Raw genomic sequence first — 26,068 nt, forward strand, 5'->3', positions numbered from 1 at the left:
GTTACACATGAACTCTCAGTGAGGCACAAGGCATGCAAGGTATGGATATAATGTCTGCAGTGGCTTACAGTGATGCTCATACACACAGTTACCAGGAGTTGAACTTCTTGGCCATGATATTTGCACATATTTCTTTTCCTTTTTCAAGCTGCAGTGCTCACTAGAAGTTGTGCCTCCCCACCTCTTTTCTTTTTGTTTGGTTTTTAGTTTTGGTTTTTGGGCCACACCTGGCAGTGCTCAGGGCTTACTCCTGACTGTGCTTAGTGATTACTCCTGATGGTGTCTGGGGGCCAAGGATTGAACCTGGGTTAATTGCAAGCAAGGCAAGGACCCTACCCATTGTACTAATTCTTCTGTTCCTTGTGCCTTTTTTTTTTAATTATTTTTGTTTTGGGGCCACCATCCAGCAGTGCTCAAGGGTTCACTCCTCACTCTGCACTCAGGGATCATTCCTGGTGGCCACGGAGACCATATGGGATGCTGAGGATTGAACCCTGGTTGGCCACACGCAAGACCAGAGCCCGCTGGACTATTGCTCCAGCCTATCCCTGTACCTTTCTTTGTGGTGCTTATAGACACCAGATTGCAGGGCAGCCAAAAATCATTCTCAGCAACAGAGATCACAGTCAGAAAACTTCCTGAATTGTGGGTTACCACGCTTGATATATTTGGGACACCAGGGGTTTTTCCTGTCTAAGATACCAGTGATCGAACCAAGGACATTATATTTGCAAGGGAAGCACTTTACTACTGAGATTGATCCCCGATCCCACTGTTTCTGTAAAGCTGTTTTGATAGTCTTCTTCAGTTAGCCACTCTTACCACTTGGATTTAATTCTGTAATTATCTTTCAGCAGAAATCATTACAAAAATTTTTTTCTTTGCATTTTAGCCGTCCATATACAAACAAAGTTATTACTCTGTGGTACCGACCACCAGAACTTCTACTTGGAGAGGAGCGTTATACACCTGCCATTGATGTTTGGAGCTGTGGGTAAGACTCTTTAGTCTTTCCTTTCTTTGTAAGTCACTGTTGTTGAACTTAAACCATGTTTTCCTCCCTCCATAAACTTTTTTTGCACCTCTTAAGTTTGAAGGAATGGAGATAAACTTAGCTACATTTTAGCAAAATCTGATGAATATTTCTTAAGTTGGGGGTGAGGGGGGAGGAAGTGTTTGAATTTGGGGATCATACATGGCAGTATTCAGGGAACAATGAGGGGCCAAGGTTAAACCTGGGCCACCAGGGTGCAACTAAGCACTACTGGGTATGTCCTCAAACAAAAACCAGTAAAATTTATCAGCTCTGAGTGATCCATGTTCATAAGTTAATTGGTGGACCCGAGTTCAATTCCTCCGCCCCTCTCGGAGAGCCCGGCAAGCTACCGAGAGTATTCGATATGCCAGACACAGTAACAACAAAGTCTCCAATGGAGACGTTACTGGGCCGCTAGAGCAAATCGACGATCAACGGGAGGGCCTTTGTGATGGTTACAATATAGCATTCCTCTTTGGAATAAAAGTAACATTTGTTTGATCAAACCTGGCCCAAATGACAGAGAGGGACAGAGAGACAGTACAGTATGGCTGACCCACATTTGATCCCTGGCATCCTATATGGTCTTCACTGGGAATAATTTCCTGAGTGTAGAACCAGGAGTTACCCCTGACTCTTTCTGGGTGTGGTCCCTCCCCCCCCAAAAAAAACAAAACAAAATAAAAATAAAAGATAGGAACAGAAGTTTTGTTTTATTTTTCTTTCTAGGTATCCCAAATGGTGCTCAGGGTTTTGTAGGGAACTTCCCAATTAGTTCCCAGTGATTTCCCAGTGGGCCATAGCATTTCAATATCAATACCCAAGGGCGTGGTGCTGCTTTTTCAGCGCTGCTCAGTCCATGCAGTACCCAGCAGCGTTCATACTCAACCTTGAAGTCTTCTGCATTTAAGGCACATGTTTTATTTTATTTTATTTTATTTTATTTATTTATTTTTTTTTGCTTTTTGGGTCACACCTAGCGATGCACAGGGTTACTCCTGGCTCTGCACTCAGGAATTACTCCTGGAGGTGCTCAGGGGACCATATGGGATGCTGGGAATTGAACCTGGGTTGGCTGTGTTACAAGGCAAACGCCCTATCTGCTGTGCTATTGCTCTAACCCCAAGGCACATGTTTTAATCCCTATACAATCTCTCTGGCCCCTGGTTTGATTGATTTGTTTTGTGAAAGGCAAATGATCTTTCCCTGATCTATACTACCCTAGTCTCAGGGATAGAGATTTAATTCTTTCATTTTAATAACCAGATTCAAGATGATGAGTTTTTTTGTTATTGCTGCTTTTTGGATCACAACTGGCAATGTTTGGGGGTTACTCTTGGCTTTGCACTCAGGAATTACTCCTGGTGGTGCTCAGGGGACCGTATAGGATGCTGGGAATCGAACCCAAGTTGGGTGTGTACAAAGCAAACACCCTCCCCACTGGACTATCACTCTGGCCTTCAAGATAATTTACTTTTGCATTATTTTCCACTGATAACCAAAACCAGGGTTTTTGTGGTTTGCCTGTTCTTTTCTTCCTTTTTCTTTTTTCCTTTTGTTTTTGGGCCACACCCAGCCATGCTCAGGGTTTACTCCAGAGTGTACTCAGGAATCACTCCTGGCAAGTCTCAGAGGACCATATGCAGTTCCATGGATCAAGTCCATGACGGCGGTGTAGAAGGCAGGCAACTTAACCCCTGTACAATTATTCCAGCCCCTTCCTTTTATTGTCATCATGAACTCAAGGATTTAAACGTTTTTGATTTGTAATTTATATGGTTATTCTGATTCTTGTTTGAAGTTGCAGTGGGTGTTCGGGTTAAATATTGCATTCTTTTGACAAAATCATAGTTGTTTTTGATAGTCTTCCTTGTTTTCTAGTTCCAGGTGCATTATGTGTATTTCTCACCCTTGACACAGAATCAGACATGTCTCTAAGGGGACTTTCCTTTTGCTGGAAATTAATAGCAATCATAATTTTTTTTCTCAGCTGCATTGACCTCCATATTGTATGATTCCTAGAAAAACTTTCTGTATTTCACTAAATCATTATCACAGATTTTGTGCTAATTTTTTAAATGGGACTGTGACCATTATGTGAAGTTTGTGTTTTGTTTTTGTGCTGGTATTATTTAAATACAGGGTGTGATGATTATATGGTCACAACAATTGGGCAGTGAAATTTTGTCTTTCTTTTCCTCCTTCCTCCCTCCCTTCCCTTCCATTCCCTTCTTTTCCCTTCCTCCCCTCCCCCATCCCTCCTTCTATATGTGGCAGTGCTTAGCGCTTACTCCTGACTTAACACTCAGGGATCACTACTACTGGCAGGGCTCAGGGGACCATCTGGAGTATTGGGGATTGAATCCTGGTCGGCCACCTGCAAGCAGATGCCCTACCCTCTGTGCTAATTCTCTGCCCCATGCAGAGAAATTGATAATACTTTTTCCTTCATTCCATCCCATCATTAGTTTTTTGTGTTTGTGTATGGTGCCAACTCTGTAACCTAGAGCCTCATACATGCAAGTCAGGTGCTCAACCACAGACCGTATCTCCAGTCTCTAATAACTCATCTTTTTTTGGGGGGAGGGGAACCTTGAACCACATCCAGTGATGCCCAGGGCTTATTCCTGGCTTTGCACTCAGGGATCAACATGGCAAGGCTCCAAGGAACAATATAGAGTGCCAGGGATTAAACCTGGGTCAGCCATCTGTAAGACAAGCATCCTACCTGTTGTACTATCTCTTCTATCATCCAAATTTTACTTTTTAGTGAAATTCAGTAGTGCTCAGTGGCTACTCCCTACTCAGGGTCACTCATTCTTTGCAGTCCTTGAGGAACCATGTGATGATGTTGGAGATCATAACTGGGCCAGAAGTTACAGAGGATATATCCTTTATCCAGATTCATTAAATTTGTTGATCTTTTTATTTAAGGTATTCAATAAATCGTATAGGTTTAAAGTATGTAGTTAAGTTTTGACATGTAGAATACAGTAGTGAAACTCATCACAACCAAAATAATGATCACTTCCACAAGTTTCTATGTGCACTTTTGTCACAAGTCTTTTCTGAGGTGACAAAAATAAAAAAACAGTTGTTGCAGTGGCCTTGGCACTTTTGTGGTGGGGCGCAGTAACTTTGTACGTCAGTACTATAAACTTGAATCAGTACTACAAACTATCATAACCAAGTTACCAAAACCGTAATTAAAAAATTCATTAGGACCCAAGAAATAGTACAAGGTTCAGGGTGCTTGCCTTATATGTGACTGCTCCCAGTTCAATTCCCAGCACTGCATGGTCCTCCAAATACCACCAGAGAACAGTTCAGGTTTTAGGACTGTTGGGTTTTTCTCACGGTCACGGTCCTCCCGTTGTTCATCAATTTGCTCGAGCGGGCCCAGTAACATCTCCATCATGAGACTTGTTGTTACTGTGTTTGGCATATCGAATAAGTCACAGGTCGCTTGCCAGGCTCTGCCGTGCGGGCGAGATACTCTCGGTAGCTTGCCGGGCTCTCCGAGAGGGGGCGAGTTAATCGAACTCGGGTCGGCCATGATGGCTGCTTGTAAGGCAAACGCCCTACCGCTGTGCTGTCACTCCAGCCCGGGTTTTTCTTAAAAGGTAAAATACTTTACAAATACTTCTCTTCTTGGGTCGGAGAAATAGTACAGTGAAAGAAGGTGCTAGCTTTGCGTGTTGCTGACCTGGGTACAGCCCCCTCACTACATATAGCTTCCTGAGCCCTGCCCAGGAATAATCATTGAGCAGTCAGCTATTGTCCTACCCGCCCCAACCCAAGTTTAAAAAAAAGTTTCTTCTTTCCACATTGCCTTCTCAGGCAACCAGTGCTCTGATTTCTATCACTTAAGTTTTTATTTTTTGGAATTTTATGTGAGAAATTATTAAAGCATTTGTTAATTTAAAAAGATTTTGACATCTTTTATTTAAAAATAATTATAAGTTAAATTTATTCATGTGGGTTTTTTGGGGGGGATCATACTTGGCAGTGTTTTCCTGCAGTACTCAGGTGACCATGCAGTGTTGGGGAACAGAATTCTGGTCTCCCCATATGCAATGCATGCACACTTGCTCTTTTTTTCTTTTGAACTATCTTTCTGTCCTTTCACTGATTTGCTTTTGGTTTTGTTTTTTTGGGCCTAACCTGGCAGTGCTCAAGGGGTACTGCTCTGCACTCTGGAATCACTCCTTGCAGTTACTCGCGAGACCCTATGAAATGCTGGGGATTGAACCCGGGTTGGCCATGTCCAAGGAAAACGCCCTTCCACTGTACTGTCATTCTTGCCTAGCTTTTTCTAATTTTTAACACCTTGCCAAATTTTCTTTTACAAAAGGTATTAAGGGATTTCAGTAAAGCAAATTGTAACACAATTTTAAAAGACTTTTTTATTACTACTACATATAAGTTTTATTTACAGTATACTGTAGTCTGTAAGAGCAACATTTGTACCTACATTTTTTTAAAAAAATTTCTTTTGGGGGGCTGGAGAGATAGCACAGAGGGTAGGGCGTTTGTCTTGCACGTGGCCGACCTGGGTTCGATTCCCAGCATCCCATATGGTCCCCTGAGCACCGCCAGGAATAACTCCTGAGTGCAGAGCCAGGAGTAACCCCTATGCAGAGCCAGGTGTGACCCAAAAAGCAGAAAAAAAAAATTTCTTTTGGGGGCTGGAGCCATAGAACAGTGGGTAGGGCGTTTGCCTTGCACGCAGCCAACATGGCCGACACAGGTTCGATTCCCAGCATCCCATATGGTTCCCCGAGCACCGCCAGGAGCAGTTCCTGAGTGCATGAGCCAGGAGTAACTCCTGAGCATCGCCGGGTGTGACCCAAAAAGCAAAAAAAAAAAATTTTCTTTTGGGGCCACACCTGGCAGTATTAATGCACCATTTCCAGCAGGGCTAGGCCGCCTGAATGCAAGCATGTATTCAAACCCTTTTAGCTCATTCCCTGATCATACTTAATTGTGACACAGACACACAAAGTTATCATATGCTAATGCTGGTGTGGGTTGTCAGAAACCTTCTATTTGAAAAAATATGTATGTTTCATGTAATATGTACTACACATTGCATAAAATGTACTTCTGTATATACCCTACTTTTTTTTTTCCTCCAGAACATTCTTTTTTGTTTGGGTTGGTGGCGTGGAGTGATGGTAGGGCCACACTTGGAGGTGCTCAGGGCTTTCTACTTGATGGAACAGTACTCTGTTCTTGGGGGCTGCTTTTGACAGTACTTTGGGTGTTGGCATGGAGCAAGCAAAGCTCTTTGAGCTGTCTCCCTAGCCAATGTTATGTGTTTTTGTCTGGAGTTCTCAAATGTTCTTTACAAGTCATCAGATTTGTGGGTTTGGGGAATGGGTCACATCACCTGTACTCAGAGTATACTCCTGGTTCTGGACTCAGGGAGCTCCTGGTGGGGCTCCAGAATGGTACCAGAAATTGAACCCTAGTCAGCTACTATACTGTATCTCTGGTCCTAGGTCATCATATTTTTACTTGAGCATACAACTTTTCTCTTTACTGATACCTTACTTTTCGTATTGTCTTTTTTGCCCACTAGTTTTCATGTGGCTGTAATTTATGGAGAGCTAAGTGGAAACTATGTAAATATGTCAACATAAACTTGAGAGATCATTTCAGAATTTTAGATCTAGTCTGTTCACACACTTTACAAAATATAAGTGCCAGGAGAACTATAATACAGTGCACCTTCTCTGAACCCAATAAATGAAAAACTTTAATATTTTATTGTTCAAAATTGCTGAATAGTCTTCCAAAATTAAAGTGTGGCCTTTTTTTCCTAAGTAATTTGCAAGTGGAATTGCTCAGAAAGGATGCTTAATACCCTTTTGTATACTGTCCTTTATAAGCAACAAAAATATTATCTAGTGGCAAATTTAACTTTATTCAAGAAAGGGGGAAAAAATTCGTGTGTGTGTTGGTCACACTTAGAGGGGGTGGGGGTGGGGGGGTTAGACCTGGGCCTCTTATATGCAAAAAAGTGCTCCAAGACCAGGGCATAGTACAGCAGTTAAGGCTCATGTCTGGATTCAAGTCTTAAAAAGCACCTGCTCCCCAAGCACTGCCAGGGTGGCCCAAGTATGCCTAGCACCGCAGGGCCTCAGCAGCATTGCATCCTCAGGCTCTTGCAGTAAACCACTGGCCTGGTTGGCAAGAATTGCTGGTGGCAGGCTCGAGAGATGTACAGAGTATAGCCGAAACTGGTATGATTTGCAGCACCCACTTCTCAAGCACCATCAGGAGTGATCCCTGAGGACAGGGCCAGGAAAACCCTGAGTACCACGGGTTGTGGCCCAGAAACAAGAATCCTAGTAAAATGGGCCAGGAGAGATAATACAGCACCCTGGGTGCTTGCCTTACACATGGCTGACCTGGGTTTGATCCCAGGGACCCCATATGATTGCTCGAGCACCACAAAGAGTGATTCCTGAATGCAGTTTACTCCTGAATGGAGTAAACGTGGAGCACAGCTGGGTGTGGCCCCAAAACAAAGAATTGCTGAAAAGTCCCATAAGTCTCCTGAGGACCACTTTGGGAAATCCCCTACCACTACCATCAAAGAAGCATGTTCCCCAGTCTCTTCAGTTATCTCTCTAACCTGTGAAATAAATAATTTTCTGAAACTTAGACACAGTTTTGAGCTAATTTACAAATGGTGACTATGTCCGGAAACAATAAAAATAATTAATTTATTGAGGCATATTTGTAAATGACTTCAGAACTTTTTCTCCTCACCTTTTTGTTTTTACTCTTTCTAGATGTATCCTTGGGGAACTCTTCACAAAGAAGCCTATCTTTCAAGCCAATCTGGAACTGGCTCAGCTAGAACTGATCAGGTACACCTGTGCATGTGCTCTGAGTTTCCAGGTGTGATAGGTAATATCATCTACTTTCTAACAGTTTTTCGTCATTTCACTTACATGATTTTATGCTTCTTGTGTCCAAGTAAGTTTGTTTCAGTTTTTGTTTTTGTTTTTGTTGTTGTTGTTGTCTTGTTTTTTGGCCATACCTGGCAATGCTCAGTGGTTACCACCAGTTCTGTGCTCAGGAGTTACTACTAGCAGTACTCTGGGAACCAGAAAATACCATGAATCAAACTGAAGTGCTCTACTTGCAGGGCATGCGCCTTAATCCCTACACTATATCTGTAGCCCCAAGATCAAATTTATTCAAACATTTACTGAACCTCTGTTGTAATAGATTTCTTTCTGTTATGCTTTAGGATTCTGAGGTAAATAAGATAGCTACACATCTACCTTTAGAATATAGCATATAAATAAATAGGTAATCTGTGATATTATAGAATCTATGAAATCTAGTATTTGGTGTGAGAGCCTGAGATTGGGGTGGAATGTTTTTGTTTATTTGTTTTTTCAATACTCAGGGGTCACTCCTGCCTGTATACTTAGGATTCACTCCTGGCAGGACTCAGGGGAGCATATGGGATGTCAGGGATCGAACCTGGGTCTGGTACTATCTCTCTGACCTTGGGATGGAATTTTTTAATCAGGATGTAACACACCCTGCTTAGTGCTCAGGGAACCAGTCATATAGTGTTGGTGATTAAACCTTGGCCTCCGGCATGGGAAACATGTCCTCTACCTTTATGAGCTATTTCTCTGGCCCCTGTTTGGTGCTATTGGTGGTTTGTTGTTGTTACTGTTTTTTGGGGGGTTGTTTTGGTTTATTTTTTGCTTTGGGGCCTTGCCGGGTGGTGCTCAGGACTTAATCCTGGCTCTGTGCTCAAGGATCACTGCTGGGTGGGCTTGGGGGGACCATTTGGGGTTCTGGGGATCAAACTCAGGTTGGCCACATGCAAGGCAAGTTCTATCATTCCAACCACTTTTTTGGGGAAATTTGAGGGGGCCTTTCTTGTTGGTGCTCAGGGCCACTCCTGCCTCAGTGGTTGCTCCCAGTGTGCTCATGGGACTATGTGATACTGGAGATCAATGTTGGCCACCTCCGTGCAAATCATGCACTCTAACTGTATCTCTGACCCTTTCAAGTACAGTAATAGTAAAGAGTATATAAATGACTAATACAGACTTATTTTGAGAGGGTGCTTCCAGTGTTTAAATGTCCCAGAGACCACTCCCAGCAACCACTCACAGCGATACTAATATAGACTAATAAAGATACTAATACATTATAGTGTTATTCTATAGTAATACTAATCTGGATACTAATAAAGATGTTAAATATAGACTTATTTTGAGGGCGTTCCCAATGGTTAGATGTCCCAGAGACCACTCCCAGCTGTACTCAGCTAACCAGATTGGTTTAGTGCTCGGAATACCATGACCAGGGGTATAACCAGCAGTACTGAGGTGTCATCCTGATGTAAAGGATTGAACTCAGTCTCACACATGAAAATCCTGCACTCCGGGCCTTTGAGCTATTTCTAACCCTGGTGGAGATTTGTTTGCAGGGGTTGGCAGGTTTGTGGCCACACTGAGTATTTGATTAGGACTTACTCCTTGATCTAAGTTCAGGGATCATTCCTGGCAGTGCCCAGGAGATCATATGCAGTGATAGGCACTGGATTGTGTGCAATGCAAGCACCTTAACTATGCTTTGTACTTTCTTTGGCCTCAAGTAAACAGTTTTTAAAAGTTTTGGGTTTGGTTTTTAACCCACACCATCTGTGGTCAGCAATTATTCCTGGCTCTGTGCTCCTGGGACCCTATGTGGTGCCAGAGATTGAACCCAGGTTTTTGTGTGTAAGGCAAAGCAAAGCACCTTACCTGCTGTACTTACCTGCTTTATCTTGCCCACAACTAAATACTTATAGTGGGGAGATTATAACTCATTATTTGTAGTGCAATAAGTTTGATTGCCTGTTAAAATTTCTAGTCTTGGATCTGGAATCATAATATATCGTATTGCACACAGTTGACCCGGGTATAATCCTCAGAACCCCAAATAGTTCCCTGTACCCATCAGAAGTATGCCCTGAACACCTTCAGGTGTAACCCAAGAAACCAGTCCTTTAATATTATTGAATAGAAGAAAATTAGTAAAAACTATGTGGAGGATTAAAAACATTTTACAGAGCAAATCATTTTGGACTATTATGCCAGTATTTTCTCATCACTGGCTTGTAATCAGTTTCTTTCTGTCCTCTTCCATCTATCTGTAAAGGTCATGTTTTATCTTTCTGCATGCCCTCTAAAAAGTCAAGATATCCCAGACCCCAGTAGGTAATAATTTTTTGCTTCTATAAACTCCATAATTCATGATGCTGACTCACTTCCTTGTTCTTGTCTTTTGCTTCATTTTTAGTCGACTCTGTGGTAGCCCTTGTCCAGCTGTGTGGCCTGATGTTATCAAGTTGCCCTATTTCAATACCATGAAACCGAAGAAGCAATATAGACGGCGTCTGAGAGAAGAATTTTCTTTGTGAGTCTTGCAGAAATGAACATTAGTCTCTATGTTTGGTGTCAAGAATTTTTCCTGGCCTCGGAATATTTTCTATATTTTCTAATGTTTTCAAGTTATTAAACATCAACTTTAAAAATTAGTAAACATTAATTTATATATTTTTTCTATTTATTTTGGCTATACACTGTAAGAAAATATTTTATTTTTGTTTAGTTGTTGATTTGGCATAGCTCTCTTTTAATGGTATAAGGGAATTTGTCCCAGGACCTCATACATGTAAGACCCTTATCACTGGGTTGTTTTTTTTTTAAATTTTCCTCTTCTAAAGACTTTAGGAACCTATTTTTAAAATATCCCCCCCCCCGCACCCCCTCCCCCCATTTTTTGAGGAGAGGGTAACACCCAGAGATGATCAGAGATTGTTCCTGGCTCTGTACCAGGAATTACTCCTTGTGGACTTGGAGTGCCATATGGGTTGCTGGGGATCGAACCTGGGTTGGCTACATGCAAGGCAAGCATCCTACCCACTAATACTGTTGCTTCAGCTCCCATGTTTCAGGTTTTGATGTACATACTTTACATACCTCCTGACCACCAAAGTGCCAAGACCCTCCACCAACACCCCTATATCAGTTCTGTTCTCTCTCTCTCTCCCCCTCCCTCTCTCTCTCCCTCCCTACATCTCCCGCTCTGTTTCTCTTCTTCTCTCTCTCCCTCTCCCTCTCCCCCCCTTCTTCCCCTGCCTCCCCCCCCCCCCCCCCCCCCAGCAAAGCAAAGATAGTTTTCATTAAAGCTTACTTGAAAGATGTGAGAGGAGGGGGCTGGAGCAATAGCACAGCGGGTAGGGCATTTGCCTTGCACACGGCCAACCCGGGTTCAATTCCCAGCATCCCATATGGTCCCCTGAGCATTGCCAGGGGTAATTTCTGAGTACAGAGCCAGGAGTAACCCCTGTGCATCGCCAGATGTGACCAAACAAAGGTTGGGGGGGCGGGGGATAAAGATGTGAGAGGAGAGAAAGGAAGAACTATGAGAACACAGGCAGCAAAAAAAAAAAAAAAAAAGTATTTCTACCTGGATTAAAAATTCGCTTGATCGGTTTTGAAAGCAAAGTTGCTTGTTTTTGTTAGCGCACTTCCAGTTGCCTTTTTTACAGCCATAGCACTAGAAATTCAGAGATAACACAAGATTACCACTCTGAACTGTCGCTGTAGCATCAGATGTGAACTTGTTCATTTTCTTCTCTCTGCAGCATTCCTTCGGCAGCACTTGATTTGCTGGACCACATGCTGACACTAGATCCTAGCAAGCGTTGCACAGCTGAACAGACCTTACAGAGTGACTTTCTTAAAGATGTTGAACTCAGTAAAATGGCCCCTCCAGAGTAAGTACTGATAACCATGTAGTGACCCTAAAAACTCCTCTAAGCTTCAGGAGATGAGTAGATAAAAACAGTAGAATTGTTTTAAATGTTTTAAAGTAACTATAAATGATTGAGTCCCAAATGGCGAGGTTTCCTTAAATAATGTGATTCTTTATAGGAGATCTGTTGTCTTTTTTTTTTTTTTCTTATGTATTAGATTAAGATAAGATACTGTTACAATTTGTTTTCTTTTCTGTTTTTTTTTGTTGTTGTTGTTGGAGCCATCTCTGTCTGTGCTCAGGGATCATTCCTGGCAGGGCCTGGAGAAACCATATGTGGTATGGGGGATTGAACCTGAGTGGGCTGTAGGCAGGGCAAGCACCTTTGTGGCTATATGATCTCTCTTGCCCACAATTTTGTCTCTGAATCCAGAGCATATTGCCTTTGAATTTTTTTTCTTTTTTGGGGGGCCACACTCAACAATGCTCAGGGGTTACTACTGTTCTGCACTCAGGAATCACTTGGCGGTGCTTGGGGGACCCTATGGCATGCCGGGGATCGAACCCAGTTTGGCCATGTGCAAAGCAAATGCCCTATTTGCTGTACTATCTCTCTAGCCCTACATAATGCCTTTGAAAGCATTCCTTTTCTCTTGTACTGATAATTATCCTATATGCTTGAATTTCCTATGTGGAGTAACCGTGTATGGCCCAAACTCGAAAGAACAGTCTGGTTTTTGTTTTATTATTAAATTTGGTTTTTGGGTGACACTTGGCCATGCTCGAGATCATTCCTGGTGGTACTCAAGAAACCATATGATCCCAGAGATCTTAATGAATTGAAATGCATTAAATAGCATGTTAGTGCATGAATAGGTAGTTAATCACAAATATGATTATTCCAGAGAAATGTCCAAGTTCATTTACTATGCTACAGTTTTGATATTTTGAATATAACTTAAAATACTTAAGCTTTTCCTTAAATTGGGGGCTTTTAAAAAGATTTTATCTGTGGTATCTATTACAGTAAAATTTGACCTACTTGGACTGCTTGATATGGAAAATCTGAAAATTAATTATATTAAAATATACAGTGCCCAGTGACAGAAAATATACTAATAAATCCCACCAGTGGTAATATCCAGTTGGAAATTTCATGGGCATAAAGACAGTTTTTGGGTCTTCTCAGATAAACTGACACATAAATTGATTTTTTTGGTTTTGTTTTTGGGCCACACCTGGTGGTACTCAGGGCTTACTCCTGCCTCTGCATTTAGAGGTCATTCCTGGATCAAACTTGGGTGTGTCAAGTACAAGGCAAATGTCCTACCTGCTGAACTATCACTCTGGCCCCATGATTTTAAATTGATTTTTTTTTTCATGGTATATCATGTAGTTTCATGACTTAAACCATTAATTTGCCTGGGCATTCTTTCGAAATTAACAGGCCAGGGGACACTTGCTTTACCCTCCCTTATCTGGATTCAATCTCAGGGACCCCATATGGTCCCCTGAGTATCACAGGTGTGGCGCAACCCCTTCACCCACCAAAAAAAAAAAAAAGAAAAAAGTAAGAAATTAACATGTCATATTACTCATTTCTTTAAATTTTTTTTTTAATTTTATTTTTGCATTTGGAGGAGGTCACACCTGGCGATGCTTAGGGATTACTCCTGCATCTGCACTCAGGAATGACTCCTGGTGGTACTTGGGTGACCACATGGGATGCTGGGGATCGAACCCGGGGAAGCTGCATGCAAGGCAAACACTTATTGTACAATCTTATCATATACTACTATCTTAATTCATGTCTAACTGAAACATGACCAGTAAATTTATTTTTTCTTGTAGTAAGCAAGAACTATTATAAAACTTAACTAGTTGAGTTACATTTCAAAATATGGGTGTTTTATTATTAAACAGGCGTGTCTCTGGTATTAGACAATTCTCATTTCTCTTCTTGGAAGTCTTTTTTGTTTTGTTATGGGGCTTTTTTGTTTGTTTGTTTGTTTGTTTATGTGCATACCTGGCTATGCTACATTCAGGAGTTACTCCTGGTGGGGCTTAGGGACCATATGAGATGTTGAGAATTGAACTCCAGTCAGCTGTGTTCAAGGCAAGCCCCCTACCTGCTATACTGTCTCTGTAGCCCCTATTTTAATTTTTGTGCTACACACCTAGCAGTGCTCAGGGCTTACTCTTCCCCCCCCCCCTTTTTGGGTCACACCCAGTGATGCTCAGGGGTTACTCCTGGCTCTGTGCTCAGGAATTACTCCTGGCTGTGCTTGGGGGAATATATGTGATGCCGGGATTGAACTCAAGTCAGCATCGTGCAAAGCAAATGCCCAACCCTCTGTACTATCTCTCCAGCCCCTTAGGGCTTACTCTTTCTTACAAATAGCTTCTTGTGGGCTCAGATTACCATATAAGGTGTTGGGGAGCAAGAAAGCACCTTATCTTCTGTACTATTCCTCCAAATCTTATTATTGAAGCCTTAAGGCTTTGAGACTTCTCGGGTTTTATTTCCTTAGATAACCATATACAATAATTAGCTCTACAGTGTCTATTTACTAACACTTTATTTTTACTGGTCATTTGTTGTTGTTGTTGTTTGTTTACCTCTCTCCCCATTTCCCACTGATCTTTATTCCCAGTTTGATTTGTTGTTCTAACAATGTCTCACTACCACATTCCCATATATGTTTCTATTTTGCTTTGTCTTTTTTCAGCCTCCCCCATTGGCAAGATTGCCATGAATTATGGAGTAAGAAACGACGACGACAGCGACAAAGTGGTGTTGTGGTAGAAGAGCCACCTCCATCCAAAGCCTCTAGAAAAGAAACTACCTCAGGAACAAGTGCTGAGCCTGTGAAGAACAACAGCCCGGCACCACCTCAGCCTGCTCCTGTCAAGGTGGAGCCTGGGGCTGGGGATGCAATAGGTCAGTGCTAGATTGGTTGTCTTTGTTCTTTTATTTAGCAACTACATTTTGGCAGGATTTGAATGTCAGGATCAAAAAGGGTTTGTGTGTGAGTGTTCAGTGAAGCATTAATAAAAAGAACAGTTTTCCTGGTTTCCTAATTATGGGGAAGAAATAAACCAAGTCTTGCACATGTGGTGTAGAAAATCTACAATAGATGTTTCTCCATATAATAAGGAACTCTGTTTTAAACTTGTGTGAATGAAGCCACATTTAAGGTTAGTTAGTTCACCCTTGGCTCTCATACAAACATAAATTGGAGCCCCGTTTATGGTGGATTTGATAATATCCTAGAATCTATACTTCATTAAATCACAATTGCTGGGGCCAGAGCTATATTATAGCAGGTCAGAGCCTTTGCCTTGCATGGGACCAACCCGGGTTTGATTCCCAGCACCCCATATGGTTCCACGAGCACTGCCAGTAATTTCTGAGTGCAGAATCAGGAGTAACCCCTGAGCACCTCTGGCTGCGGGCCAAAAACAAATCACAGTTACCAACTGTAGTTAGTCCCATAAACTATTTTAATATATACAAAATTTGGAGCCAGAGAGATAATATAGAGATTAAGAAGCTTGCCTTGTACACAGCTAACCTCATTTCAATCCCCAGCACCAAATAAGCCCTGAATACTACCAGATGTGTGTCCCCCCTCCTCTCTCCCTTCAATTTAAAAAAAAAGTAAATAGGTAAATCCAAAAACTGATGATATTGAACTGTTACATATAAGTAGTTCATGGTACCACCAATTTTTCTGAACTACAGACTTTTTTTTGACAGTTTTTCCTTGTCCACCTGTAATGGTGTGGCACTCATGCTGACTGCACATTTGAATCAACTAGGAAAGGGACTGGAGCAATAGCACATCTGAGTGCTTGTCTTACATGTGGTCGTCCTAGGTTTGATCTGCAGCATCCCGTATAGTTCCCTGAGCCTTGCTAGGAGTGATCCCTGAGTGAAGAGACGGGAGTAAGCCCTGAGCACTGCTGAATATGGCCCAAAAGCTCCCACTCCCAACCCCAAAAGAAGAAGGATCATTTAGGAAGCTTTTAGGAATTGGGAGGGAAGGTTAAGGTTTCTCAAGTGGTGCTCAGGAGGCCTAGAGCTCCTTCCTAATGATTTTCAATCAACCGGGCTAGTTTTATTGCAAGGATAAGCTATGTTGCCACATTCTACTTGTAGTACTTAGGATAGCATGTTTTTCTCGGAATCGAACCTAAGGCTCCAAAATGCAAAGCAAAAACTTCAGCCCTTTTTAGCAATCTCCCCAACCTGTTTCTCAGGGGCCTGGGTCTGTGCTCAGAAGATCATATGTGATGTAGAGATTCTGGCTGCAGCCACGTGCAAGACAAGTGCCCTAACCTTTATATTATATTTCTCTGGCTCTGTTTTTCATTTTGTTTTGAGGCCACTCACCATTAAGGGCTTACTCATGTTGAGCCTCAGGGAACCATTCATGGTACTGGGAATCCAACCTAGGTCTCTATATGACCCTATTTGTAAGAGGGAAAAAATAAACAGAGACTGAAAAGATAATACAGCAGGTATGGCGCTTGCCTTGAACACAACTGACTCAGATTTAATATGATCCCCTGAGGACAGCCAGGAGTAATTCCTAAATGCAGGGTCAGAAATAACCCCTGAGCATTGCCAGGTGCAACCCAAAAATAAAAAAAATAAAAACAGTCTTATGACAATTTGAAGCTTGAAAAATAAGTTAACTTAAAATAAAAAAATTTTTTTTGTTTCTGTGGTACACCTATCAGTGCTCAGGGATTACTTGTGGTTCTGTGCTCAGATGACACTCTTGATGGTGCTCAGGGGACCACATACATGGTGCCTAGGGATTGAACTTTTGACATGGAAAGTATGCATTTAGCCTTTTGAGCTATCTCTCGTACTCCACAGTGAAGTTTCCAGTCCAGAATGAGAGTACAGTGGTTAGGGCTTTTTCCTTACATGTGACTGATCCCCTGTTCTATTCCTAACATCTATATGGTTCCCCAAGCACCCCAAGGATTCACGCCTGAACACTGCCAAATGTAGCAGTGTTCATTCCCATTCCTACCCCACCCCCAACTCCCGAAAGAAAAAAGAATTTATTAACTGGATGGTATAAGTTGTTGTTGCCAGTTGAAGAACATAAGATCTTTGGAACTGGAGCAATAGTACAGTGAGTAGGGTGCTTACCTTGCATGCAGCCAGCCTGGGTTTCATCCCTGGCACCCTATTTAGTACCACGAATCCTGCGAGGAGTGATCCCTGAGCACAGAGGCAGGATAAGCCCTAAACACGACCAGAGGTGGCCCAAAAATCTAAATAAAGCAAGACAAGGTCCTTGCCCTTCCTCATTCTCTTATATTGGCTCCACTGTCTCTCCACAGGTCTTGGTGACATCACACAGCAGTTGAATCAAAGTGAATTGGCAGTGTTACTGAATCTTCTGCAGAGCCAAACTGACCTGAGCATCCCTCAGATGGCACAGCTGCTTAACATCCACTCCAACCCAGAGATGCAGCAGCAGCTGGAGGCTCTGAACCAGTCCATCAGTGCCCTAACAGAAGCTACTTCCCAGCAACAGAACTCGGAGCCCGTGGCCCCAGAAGAGTCTTTGAAGGAGGCACCCCCTGGCCCAGTGGTCCAGTCAGAACAGACAACCTCTGAAGCTTCAAGCACACCAGCTGACATGCAGAATATGTTGGCAGTTCTCTTGAGTCAACTGATGAAAACCCAGGAGCCAGCAGGCAACCTGGAAGATAACAACAGTGACAAGAACAGTGGGCCACAGGGGCCTAGAAGAACTCCCACAATGCCACAGGAGGAGGCAGCAGGTAAACAGACCGGTCATGAATCTCATTGAGCTCAGGTGCTGTTGATCCTCTTAAAAAATCTTTAACAGTTTCTTTTTTACATCAATGCCTCAGTTTCAGTTTCTCTGTAAAAAAAATCCTAGTCTACAGGAAAAACATAGCACCAAGTGATGTATTTCTTGTGAAGCTTCTTTTATTAAGTCTCAAAACACTTTTCAGACACTGATTAATTTCCCATTTACTAGGGACTAGGTAAGTAAATACCCTTTGTTTTAATGCAAGGAACCCATAACTTGCTGGTGGTGCATCTTGGACCACTCTAAGCATGGTGGCCAGCTAGTACTAGGCACATGAATATCAACTTTTCAAACCATTATTACATCTATTCTAGTGTAGTGGATGCTGGATACCAGAGTCTTGCCTGGAAGATACAGTCAAGAAAATCCTAATGAAATACTATTAATCTCCTCAAGAATAATTTAGGAATATTTCTAAGTAGATAGACAACATCATACATTTCATTTCCAAAAAGATATAGCATAAGTAAATGATTTAAGTGTTGTTTCCTAAAACCACTGAATGAACCACAGATTAGGAAGTGAGCAATTTATAAAGAAAAATACCCAAGAAAAAAATATATGTCTTGAGCTCTTGTGACCACAGCGTGAATTTATGTAAGAGGAAAAAGAAGTTAAAATTTTCTTATCAACTTGGAAATTTTCATTATCTGTGAAGATACCATGAGGTGGGGAAGGAGATGAGGCGCAAGGTACACTGATCTTCAACTTTAGGGTCCTACATTGACATTTCATATGAGATGGTGCAGAAAGTGCATTTCCACTTGTACAGGTCAAATATATAAACTATTCTTCATATAAAAAACTTATTAAAACTGGAAAGTAATCAAGTAAAATAATTCCCCTTTACAGACAAGGAAACTGCTATCCTCCAGGGAGCTCACATAAGTCTTCCTGTGTTCTCATTTTTACCAGATAGCTCAGTTTCTTAATTTTTTTTTTTTAATGAATGTGTTTGTTTTGGTTTTTGGACCACGCCTGGTGGTGCCCAAGGCTTTCTCCTGACTCTGCACTCAGAGATCACTCGTGGCAGGCTTGGGGGGCCCATATGGGATGCCGGGGATCGAACCCGGATTGGCCACATGAAGGGAAGCAACTTACCCACTGTATTATCACTCCAGCCCCTATAAAGTATCTTTTAAGTCATTTTTTTAAATTGTGTTGCTAACAGTTCTTTTTGAAGAAACTATAAAACAAGGAATAACAACAAAAGTGCAAATTTAGAAGTTAGGCTGATCCCCTTGTGTCTTACCTCTTAAACCCTGCTTCTCTCCCCTGCAGCCTCTCAGGAAAAATTCAGCTCAAATCAAATTCCTGGAAAGAAGTGGCTCAAAGTAAATAATAAGTGATTGATATTTACCTTTGACTTAAACCAGAAAGCTATCAGCAAATGGTTAAATTAACTAAAACTAAGGAATTAAGGTCTGGCCTATGATCAGAAATTGTTGGTTTTCTGTTTCAGAAGAACGTGAAAATGTCACTCCTGATTTTTACAGTCATGCCTGGATTAACATTACCAGTTGGTGTTTCCCATGCCCTTCTTACTCTAATTTCTTCCCAACCTTCTCATATTTTGTTTGCCATTTTGTTTTCTCATATCACTCATTATCACTACCACAAGAGGGCAGACTAAACTAGCCACAGAGGATTACTATCACTTTTGCTACCACTTAACTTTACTTGTTGAAAAAGGGCTTTGTTTGAAATTCAGTGAGTCAACTGAAAAAAATTATAAGTTATTTCTACATTTCATGAAGGCTTTCTTTAGTATGTACTGAAATGTTATTAACATTTTCAATCATAAAACAGTGCATTTTTTTAAATGTGATCTTTATTTTTAAATCATCTTGGAGTAAAGTCGATTAACTTAACTGGGTACCAAAGAGATAGTAAAGGGGTTACTTGTCTACTTGCAGCCTGATTCAGTCTCAACACTAAGAACTTCCGAGAGTGAGCACAGAGCCAGGAATACTTCCTAAGCATTGTAGGGTATGGCTCAACCTACGCCCTCCATAATTTTATTAATTACAAGCTAATGATTCTTTTCAGTTACCTGATATTTCAACTTTGAAATTGTTTTAATCCATGCATGTGAAAGAATTTGATCTCAAAATTAGTTCTGTTGAAACATAAATAGGCTATTTACATAAGTCCGATTTAAATCTGAAAAGTGGGATACTGCTAAAGAATATAAGCTTAGTTTTGCCCATTTTTGCAGTAGACATTTTTAAAAGCTTTTTGTCCTCAGTATTTAACAAAACAAAACTGGTATTCCATTTCGCGAACATTTCAAAAGTATACTTTCATGAGTTTTTTTTTTTTGGGGGGGGGGTGTGGATGGGTGCCAAGAATTTGATCCTGGGCCTTATACATGGGGAGCATATGTTCTACCACTGAACAAATACTATCCTGATAAATACTTGGGAAAATATCTGGTTCTGCGATGTTTTTATGTAGTAAGATAATGTAGTATTTACAGCAATAAGCTCTGAAGTCTATAGATCTTTGTGATATAGCTTGCTCTCTTTAAGGAGTTTCACTCTCCAAGATGTGAGTTTTCCATAACTAAGTTTCATTTATTTATGTTTTATTTTTCCTACCACCTAGTCATCCAGCAGTCAGTCAACAAGTAATTGAAGTAGGTGCAGTATCCACATAGGGTAACCACCTTTTCACTGGACTGTACTGGTGTGTCTGTGTGGATGTGAATGGGTAACGAGATTGTCACTGGACTATATTGTTTGTATGTGTATGTATGACATATCCATTTGGGTAACCAGCTTGCCATTGGGTATGGGTGTGAGAGAGCGAGCGAGCGAGAGAGAGTGTGTTGTATCTGTGTTGGGTAATCAACTTACCATTGTGTGTGTGTGTGTATAGGTGGGTAGATGTGGGTGGATGTGTGGTAGGGGTGTATGTTTTACTGGAGATTGAGCCAGGGGCCTTAAACACCTGAAACATGTTCTCAACCACTGAGCCTCACTTTTGGCTCATTCAGTTTTAAAACTGAAAGTTGGCAACATGGGAACCTCCTCAGTCCTGGCAAACTGGGACTATTGGTCAGCCTACCTGTATTTCACTTACAGCACCTGACTTCATCTTTTTTCTGTGTAACTTTATGATTTTGCAGTGTTTTCTGCGTGTTTTCATCTGCACACTAAGGGAATGTATACACTCACGCCTATGCAAAATGTAATTGTGGTAAATAAGCTACCAAAATATCTAATTATAACAAGATTTTTTTTTTTGTGGGTCAGAGTAATGACTTATATCACTTGCTCAGATAATAAAGAATTGATCTTATGGACATTTAAAATATATTCTTCTGTAGGGTACCAAAAAAATAAGTCATTTGAAAAATAACCCAAAACATTAATTCTTTTTTTTCCAGCAGAGTGACTCCCAACTTGCTAAAGGCACTGTTTGACTCTACTTGGTTGTATATGTCTCAATTTTTTGCCATTTCACAGCTCTACTCTACTCTCGGGGGCAAGAGTTCTTATCTGATAATGATTGCCATGGTTAGGCAAATTTAGATATTAGTGGTATAGAGTGGAAAAAAGTTTGAGAAGTGGTTAAAGATAAACACATGGTCTTGGAAAGACAGAGTATACTATTACTACTTCAGTACATTTTAAAATCACTTCTCATCACTGTCTCCAAGGAAAACATATTTATATCAACATCCCATTCTGCATGACATTGCTATAGTGGAAAAATACAGGAGATTGGAAAACAAAATATTTATATTACTATAACATAGGAAGCTGAATAACAGTATAGTTGCTAATATCCCTTACGTTAGCATGTTATTTTGGGAACAGGGGGCTGAAGTTTGGAGAAGCAAATGTATATGCATGATGGTATTGGAAGGAATTTATTTCATTTCTCCTGTATGTTCTTTTAAGTTCTGTTTCAGGTGTTAATTTTATATCATCAAACATTCTGTATAAAGTGTTAACTGAGTCCATGGAAGGTCTTCTGTTGTACAACAAGATTATGTCCTAAAAATGTGACCACTGCATATATATATATTGTTCCCTCTTCCTTCTTTCTACTTTATTTTTATTAATGTTTTGCTCCAACAGCAAAAAAGGGTCTGGAGGCTACTGTCAGCAGTCTACATATTAGAACATTTCCTTAAGGAAAAAAAATGAAGGAAATCTCAGACAAAAGTCAGGATAAGCATTTAAAGCATAATCTACACCATGTTAGATTCAGAATGAAAATTGTTTTACTTATAATCACTTGATTTTATTTATAAACTGCAATTTTATGATTCTAAGATTTTATTCTTTATATATATATATTTGGTTACTTGCATTGATATTTGTTTATGTTGGGTAGTATGTATGCGTTTGTGTGTTGTTTTTGTGTGTGTGTGTGTGTTTATAATCACATGTGACTTTTAATATGGTATTTAAAAGAAGTAACCCTTCCACAGCATGTCCTCCTCACATTCTTCCACCAGAGAAGAGGCCCCCTGAGCCCCCTGGACCTCCACCGCCGCCACCTCCACCCCCTCTGGTTGAAGGCGATCTTTCCAGCGCCTCGCAGGAGTTGAACCCAGCCGTGACAGCCGCCTTGCTGCAACTTTTATCCCAGCCTGAAGCAGAGCCTCCTGGCCACCTGCCACATGAGCACCAGGCCTTGAGACCAATGGAATACTCTACCCGATCCCATCCCAACAGGACTTTCGGAAACACTGATGGGCCTGAAACAGGGTTCAGTGCCACTGACACTGATGAACGCAACACTGGTTCAGCTTTGACAGAATCTTTGGCCCAGACCCTGGTGGTGAAGAACAGGACCTTCTCAGGCTCTGTGAGCCAACTTGGGGAGTCCAGCAGTTACCAGGGAACAGGGTCAGTGCAGTTCCCCGGGGACCAGGACCTCCGTTTTACCAGAGTCCCTATAACTTTACACTCAGTGGTCAGGCAACCATTCCTGAAGGCTGAGGGAAGCAGCAATTCTGTGGTACATGTAGAGAACAAATTACAAAACTATGGGGAGCTGGGACCAGGCACCACTGGGGCCGGCAGCTCAGGAGCAGGCCTTAACTGGGGGGCCCCAGCTCAGTCTTCTGCTTTTGGTAAACTCTATCGGGGGCCTTCAAGAGTCCCACCAAGAGGGGGAAGAGGGAGAGGAGTTCCTTACTAACCCACAGACTGTAGTGTCCTCAAAGATTCGTTTCCTATCCATACTTCTGTCCAGTACTCTGAACCTTTAATGAAATCATTTACCTGAGCAAGGTAATATTTACATTTGACTACTCCAGAGCTGTCCATTGTATTCCTTGCTCACTTGCTACAAGCAGGCAAATTACAAAATAATGATATTGGCATCAGTTTGGCAATAGCCAAATATTTGCTTCAACTCTACATAATAAATATAGGTAGAGAAAATGGAGAGGGTCATTAAATTGCAAAATAAGTGTTTTATTTATTGCCTGCACTTCTTGAGCAAAAGAGAACGAAAAGTTTGAATTTTGAGATGACTCAGGAGAGGTTTTCTAAAGTTTTGGTTTTTTTTTTTTTTTCATTGTTTCTTTGAAATTTAGGGGTTTTTTTGTTTACTTTTTTTCTGTAAAGAGAATAGTGTTCACAGGATTTGAGTTGCTCTTAGACTTTTGCTATAAGAGAAAAAGAGTGACCTGGCTGATTTAAATAAATGTTTACTTCCTCTCCACCATCTCACATTTTTTTCTTTCAAGTGAGCTTTTTTTTTTCTATTTCCCCATTGAGCATCTTTAACATACCTTTTTTCCAAATAAATTACTCATCTTCAAAATTTGCTCTGAAAAAGGTTCTAGAAAGAAGCATTCTTGGGCAAGTAGGTAGACTTCCCACCTCTTCACTTAAAAAAAAAATCTCATCTTTAATGTTTCTCTCTTCCCATTTCCCTATTTCTCTTTCTTTTGAGACATTTATTTGGAAAAAAAAAAGTTGTTGAGATGCCCAAATACCTGGGATGATTTTTTTTTAAATAAAGGAAAGGAAATTTAAACATCCTATATTGTTCTGTAACTCTTCAATTCTAAAATGCTTTTTTTGTTTTGTTTTTTTAAACCATGTTCTGATGGTGAAGTTGACCTATAAATGCAGACAACCTAGGACATTGCAGCTGAGCTGGGGTTAGAGATGATAGAGGTAATGTCTCCTTATCTAGAGGGCTAGTAAGAGCAGTTAGCATATTGTTTACACATATTTTTATGTCAAAAAAGAAAACAGCTTTGAAACAGAGCATTGTAATATTGTCAAAGAGAAAAAAATTGAAAATACATGGGACTGTAACATAGGGTGAATATTTTTCTGAAGCTGTATGAATACGTGAGACCTTTTTTAAAAAATACTTTTAAAAGAGCAGACTCAGAGTAAGAACAGTATTGACATATGCACATCTCAGCATTTATATCCTGCCAATTCTTTAGGGATTTTCCTCCAGAGAGATTTGATTGTGGTTTTGGGAAAAGGAGGTTGATTTCATGGCAAGAACTTTGCCTTATTATAAACAGGAAATGGAAAAGGGAAAGGTTTTCTGGATGGGATAACCTCTGGAGTGTTCTCATTCTGGCTTCCATTTCTTTGTGAGTACCAGCACATAGAGTGTTTTAAAAACAAACACATTCATATAAATTATCTGCACAGACTTAGACCTTGGTGAAATGTTGATATAGCCCCCCTTTTATAAGGAAAAGGCAAACATGTTTCAGGATCTTGAAGAATAGTTTTCTGAATTCAAGTAACATTTCATGTTTAAATGCCAAGTTCTTATATTAAAAAAATAAAAACTACTTGTAAGAGAAAGGTACACTAACAATAATAATAATAAAAAAATGAAAAGAAGAACCTCTTCAGATACTTACATGAAGACCATTTCCCCTGTTACTGGGATAGGTAGATATCCAGTGTGTGTACTTCATCATTTCATTTTTGGTCTGGCCATACCCTCAAGGCCAAACACTGATTAGAAAGAAAACCTAGTGATTTTGGCATTGATGGCTTTTTTATACCAGTGTGTTGAGCTAAGATTTGCTAGACTCACATATTACTGGTAAATTTCATTAAAATTCATCAGAACTTTTTGTCTGTTTACTTAGTCCTCAGACATGGCCTTTATATTTTAGAATATTTGAGTTTGAGGCATTGGGTCCCATTGTCCCATTTTTTTTGATTAAAGAACTTAATCCTGAAATACTTTCAGAAGTATTCAACTTTAAAAAAAATGGTTTCCCATTAAATATGAATAAAATTCTCTACATATTTTAATTATATTTTGGTTATGGGCAAGCAACAATATTTTTTTTCTGCCCTTTATTTTTAATTATGCCAAATACTCCCAATATGCTTTATTTTCCATGCCCATCCCTAACAGGGAGATGGGGGTTTTAAGTTTGCATGTGTGTGTGTGATCTCATCTCACTCCCCACCCTCATTCTGGGAGTCTGACCTTTAAAGTGAAAAAAAAAAAAAGTTTGGTAACTTTGACTTTCTGAAAGGAGAGTTTGAAAAAGGAACTTACTTAAAATACTCTGGAATCTGTGGAGAAAGAAAAGGTATTAACTATTCAGCTGTGTTACCTATAAACATGATGGAAGTAAAGGTTTGGCAGAATTTCAACTTAACTAGAAATTACAAGCCAAATTCAAAAGTGGCTTGGGTTTTGTTTGGTTTTAATTATTGTACCATAGGAGATACTAAGTCCATTAAATACATTAGTTTGAACAGATGAAAAAATCTGATTCTGTTCATGAGGCAAAACTAGTACGGCTATTATATTATTTTTACACACCCCCCCCCCATAACAAATTTACTTGCCCCAGTTTGCTTAGTGTCCTTTAACTGTTCATAGGACTGACAAGGATTTAAGAGTGGCATCAGATTATATGTTTGAAAGCAGGTCAGTTAGCACAAATTTATAAGTAGGATTTCTGTTAGACATCATCCAGCCACTGTGTGTGTATGTGTGTGTAATAGTTACAGTTCTAAATGGTTACCAGCAGGTTTTGAGAGAGAAAGCTGCATCAGATAAGTGTCAGTTGCCACCTCATTTTCCTTGGTTTAGTTTCCTGACACTGTATATTCCTTTCTCTCTCATTTTTGCCCCCTCCATTGGGTGTATTTTGTCTGTGTACAGATATTTTGTAATATATTAAATTTTTTCTTTCAGTTTATAAAAATGGAAAGTGGAGATTGGAAAATTAAATATTTCCTGTTACTATACCACTTTTGCTCCATTGCATTTACTTCTAAATCTGTATCATCTGATCAGATCAAATGTATAAAGGGCATTTTTTTCTCCACTTTATCTTAGGGGTTCTTGATCTTAGTATTGCCGTATGTAGACTTAAAGACTAACAAAGGGGGAAAATGTCAGG

General features: G+C 40.5%; 1 protein-coding gene across 4 annotated transcripts in view; it reads left to right on the forward strand.

The window, feature by feature from the left end:
* Window positions 1–26,068, forward strand: part of CDK12 (cyclin dependent kinase 12) — a 92,277-nt gene that overhangs the window by 48,458 nt on the left and 17,751 nt on the right. For 2 of the 4 annotated variants that reach the window (XM_056126818.1, XM_056126819.1), the window contains exons 8-14: window positions 893–994; window positions 7,840–7,917; window positions 10,364–10,480; window positions 11,715–11,846; window positions 14,554–14,765; window positions 17,189–17,635; window positions 22,136–25,913. In XM_056126818.1, coding sequence (XP_055982793.1) covers window positions 893–994; window positions 7,840–7,917; window positions 10,364–10,480; window positions 11,715–11,846; window positions 14,554–14,765; window positions 17,189–17,635; window positions 22,136–22,851 — 1,804 coding nt within the window. In that variant the 3' untranslated portion in view covers window positions 22,852–25,913. Of the gene's footprint in view, window positions 1–892; window positions 995–7,839; window positions 7,918–10,363; window positions 10,481–11,714; window positions 11,847–14,553; window positions 14,766–17,188; window positions 17,636–22,135; window positions 25,914–26,068 lie in introns of those variants that run through there. The other 2 variants (XM_056126821.1, XM_056126820.1) reach the window with 2 other exon arrangements.

This window comes from Sorex fumeus, unplaced genomic scaffold (genome assembly GCF_029834395.1).
Source record: "Sorex fumeus unplaced genomic scaffold, SorFum_2.1 ptg000063l, whole genome shotgun sequence".
Lineage (NCBI taxonomy): Eukaryota > Metazoa > Chordata > Mammalia > Eulipotyphla > Soricidae > Sorex > Sorex fumeus.